The sequence below is a fragment of the Brassica oleracea genome, chromosome C6, assembly GCF_000695525.1.
Source record: "Brassica oleracea var. oleracea cultivar TO1000 chromosome C6, BOL, whole genome shotgun sequence".
Classification (NCBI taxonomy): Eukaryota; Viridiplantae; Streptophyta; class Magnoliopsida; order Brassicales; family Brassicaceae; genus Brassica; species Brassica oleracea.
The window spans coordinates 20,336,053-20,339,569 of record NC_027753.1 but is presented as its reverse complement, the minus strand read 5'-3'; the positions used below and the strand labels follow the sequence as shown (position 1 = coordinate 20,339,569).

At 32.1% G+C, this 3,517-nt stretch overlaps 1 protein-coding gene across 2 annotated transcripts; it reads left to right on the top strand.

Annotated features, from left to right (window-relative positions):
* Positions 1 to 798: 798 nt before the first annotated feature.
* Positions 799 to 1,909, top strand: LOC106298548 (copper transport protein CCH). Of its 2 annotated transcripts, none has more exons than XM_013734687.1 (3): positions 799 to 921; positions 1,293 to 1,368; positions 1,451 to 1,872. In XM_013734687.1, the coding sequence occupies exons 1-3, from the start codon at positions 913 to 915 to the stop codon at positions 1,747 to 1,749; spliced, it is 384 nt and encodes a 127-aa protein (XP_013590141.1). In that variant the 5' UTR covers positions 799 to 912; the 3' UTR covers positions 1,750 to 1,872. The 2 variants fall into 2 exon arrangements, with proteins under 2 accessions (XP_013590141.1, XP_013590142.1); XM_013734688.1 differs by having other exon boundaries at positions 802 to 921; positions 1,326 to 1,368; positions 1,451 to 1,909.
* Positions 1,910 to 3,517: the final 1,608 nt, after the last annotated feature.

The window sequence follows — 3,517 nt, the reverse complement described above, 5'->3', positions numbered from 1 at the left end:
ACGTTAAATGTCCCACACTACAATTTTGTGATCAATGGTTTAACTTTTTTGGTAATAACAAGATACAAATGATCATAAACCGTATGAATATAAACTTTCATTTACTAGACATTCATATTATATATTAAATATAGTTTAAAACTAAACTGTATAACATATAAAAAATACTAAAATATGATAATTTCTAAATTTGTATTAAAAAGTATTAAAAGTTTAATATTTTAATTTTGAAAGTTGCATTAAAAAATCACACATTTTGTGTTTATCATATGAATATGAATTCTCAGTAATAAATATTTATATTAAATGATACTATATATCTATGTCCATGTCATTAAAATTTAGTTATATACTATATAAAATAAAATGACTGTTTTGATTTATTTAACAAAAAAATATTGTAAATAAAAAAATGTATTGTTTTGATTGATTTGATTACTCTAATTTAATTATATACATAATACGTAAATTAATATACAAAAATAATAATATATAAAAAAATATTTTTATATTTATCATTCATACCGCACAGTTAAGCTAGTATAATAAGTATTTGGTACTACAACCAAAGATGTGTACTGCAATAAGACCTCATAGTCCTTCGTTCCTTTGTACATCTAGTTTTGGACTTTTGGTTAGTGGATTTTAAAGAAGTTGGTTGGGTTTTTCTACATCCGGTATAACTAACCTTCCTAAAACTTTTGGAATATGGTAAATGCACTTATTCTAATAATGTGCTCGTTTCCTTTACGCTAACTCCACCTCTAACGAATCTTTGCTTTTGCGTTATAAATAATCAAGAACACACCATTTCTTCCATTCATCAAATTACAAAGATCTCTCATCCCATTATCTAACTCGGATCATCTACCTCAAAGGCTTCTCATTTTCGTTTCATCTTATATTGTAGCCATGTCTCAGGTGACTTTGATCTCTCTCTATCCATTTTCTTTCTTTATTTTTCTCAGTTGGTTCTTCCTGGTTCTTTTTGGCTATAAAAGATGAGTTAATGTTTTGAAGAGCCAATGATCTTCAAGCAAGCACGTCTTTTAGTGTTCGTTTCCAAAAGATGCTACCAATTGTTTAAGATAAACGCTCATCAAGATATATAGTTCTAGAGTGGCATATGTAATTATTATTTTTGTTCAGCATTAGTGCTCTTCATTGTTGATTTAGATATAAAATTACCTATTGATGTATATGTATTTTGGACCGGACTCGTCCGATCAACATTCCTATATATATAATCTTGTTCGACCTTTCTTCGGATTAAAATTTTTTTATAAGTGCAGACTGTGGTCCTTAAAGTTGGTATGTCATGCCAGGGCTGCGGTGGTGCCGTCAATAGAGTCTTGGGAAAAATGGATGGTATTTTTTAACCTATTCTTTTAATGATTTTAAATACTTTCTATTAATTATATTTTTTTATTATGCCTTGCAATGATCTCAGGGGTTGAGTCATTTGACATTGATATAAAGGAGCAAAAGGTGACAGTGAAAGGTAATGTTGAACCTGAAGCAGTTTTTCAAACAGTTTCAAAGACTGGTAAGAAGACTTCTTACTGGCCTGTGGAGGCTGAGGCTGAGCCTAAAGCTGAGGCCGAGGCTAAGGCTGAGGCCGTGACTGAGACTAAAACCGAGGCTGAGACTAAAACCGAGGCTGAAACTAAGATTGAGACTAAGGTTGATGCAAAGGCTGATGTTGAACAAAAACTCGCAGAAGCTGAGACTAAGCCATCACAAGTTTAAGTACTAAAGATGACAATGAGGCTTTTTATCTGTATTTAAAATGCTTCTTTTTGTCTTTGAATCGTGTGTTGTTGTAAGAACTAAGAAATTTATGCTTTATCGACGTACCTAATATTTTCAAGATGTTGGACCCATGTTGTTCCGACTTTCTTTTTAAATATTTACGAAAAGAAAAATTTACTCTAAGCGACACAATTCAAGTTTCCAATTAAGCAAAAAGACACATTGGATATTGAATGCACTTTCTCATGTTAAATTGACCAATAAACCTTTTAACTAGTAAGTAAGTGAACTTGGTTACATCTCCTAACTAGAAATAACTGATTAGAAACTGAACCATCCAATAATTCATTTTTCTTTTTTTTTAAAAAAAAAATCAAGTCTTCTTCTGGAAACCAAGAAAACCAACTCCCTTCTTTTTTTAAATTCAATTATTTTTCTCTAGATCTAGAAATTGTAAAAATTGAATGTGCTAAATTCTCACTTTTATGATTTTTTTTTGTTTTCGTATTCTTTCTTTCTTGTATCATGATTTGAAATTTAAAACTTATATATATGAGAATCAAACAAGTTAAACGACAGTGACGGTGATGACCACCGCAAGACATCGGGGCCGGTGAGTCAGGCTGTGTTGCTTTAACAGCCATGAAAGAACAGTTGTCTCTTCTAAAGCTTTCTTCTTCATCCATGACCATCTGCTTCGATCTATACTCCACGCTACAGAACGCTCTACCACCTCTAATGTATTCAAACCAGAACCAAAACACATCTGAAAAACATAAACACAAGTCGTATAATAAAGAGAATTGTGGATGAGAGAATTTTGGACGTCAAAGTTGTGGAAGAGAGATTTGTGGACGAGATAGTTACTGACAATATACTTTGTGGACAAGTGAATTGTGTTAACATTTTTTATAGAGAAGCTATGCAATTGGCTGTTTGTATTTCAATTTTTTGTAAAATCAAGTGGAAGCTCAAGTACGCAATGTCTTAGACTTTGTGATCTTACGAACCATGCATGAGAGCATGTGTACTGATTTAAGGATATCTGAAAACTTTCCTATCATCTATAAGGCTCATGGACGGGTGATATTTGGATGGTGGTTTATAGATGGATGTATCGTGGATGGATTTCTCGTGGATAGTGTGTCGTGGATGGTGTCTCGTGAATAGTATGTTGGGTAGTTCATGGATGAATGTATCGCGGAGAGTATAAACAGAGGTTGAGGAAAAACAAGTTACTCACAATAAAAAATATTAAAAAAACATGGGATTATTAGAAAACAGAGCTTTTGTGTGGAGAGTATAAACATATGTTCAATCTCCGCCGCTTTCCACTGTTCACCATCTCTTTCACTATAGCTCCCAAGATAACAAGCTCTACGAAAACCTTAAATTCTTCACCAACTTTCTCAACCTTTGCAACCCATTAATTACACTCCATAAGGCATGTTTTCTTCCAGCTGTTTGATATACTTTCATCAAAATGATCTGATGTACACGATTAATTCACGTAAATTCATATATCTAACTTTTTGCTTTATGACTTTATCATTAATTGTAACTACAAAAAAAACTGAGTTTCTTTATGGTTGCATTTTTAAAACAAACATTATTCTCCTTACCAAAAGCAAGGTTAAATCTGTCGTAAAAAAGACAGCTGCCAAGCTAAAGTGCGTTAAAATTACATTGTGTCTTATAGAATAAAGTAAGATCAGAAAGTATCCTCTTAGGTAAGTCTCTCGGTCTGGGGCCACATTGATATTAT

Coding starts and splice junctions, on each gene's coding strand:
- LOC106298548 (XM_013734687.1), top strand. Junction 1,369..1,450: donor AGTCTTGGGAAAAATGGATG/GTATTTTTTAAC, acceptor CAATGATCTCAG/GGGTTGAGTCATTTGACATT.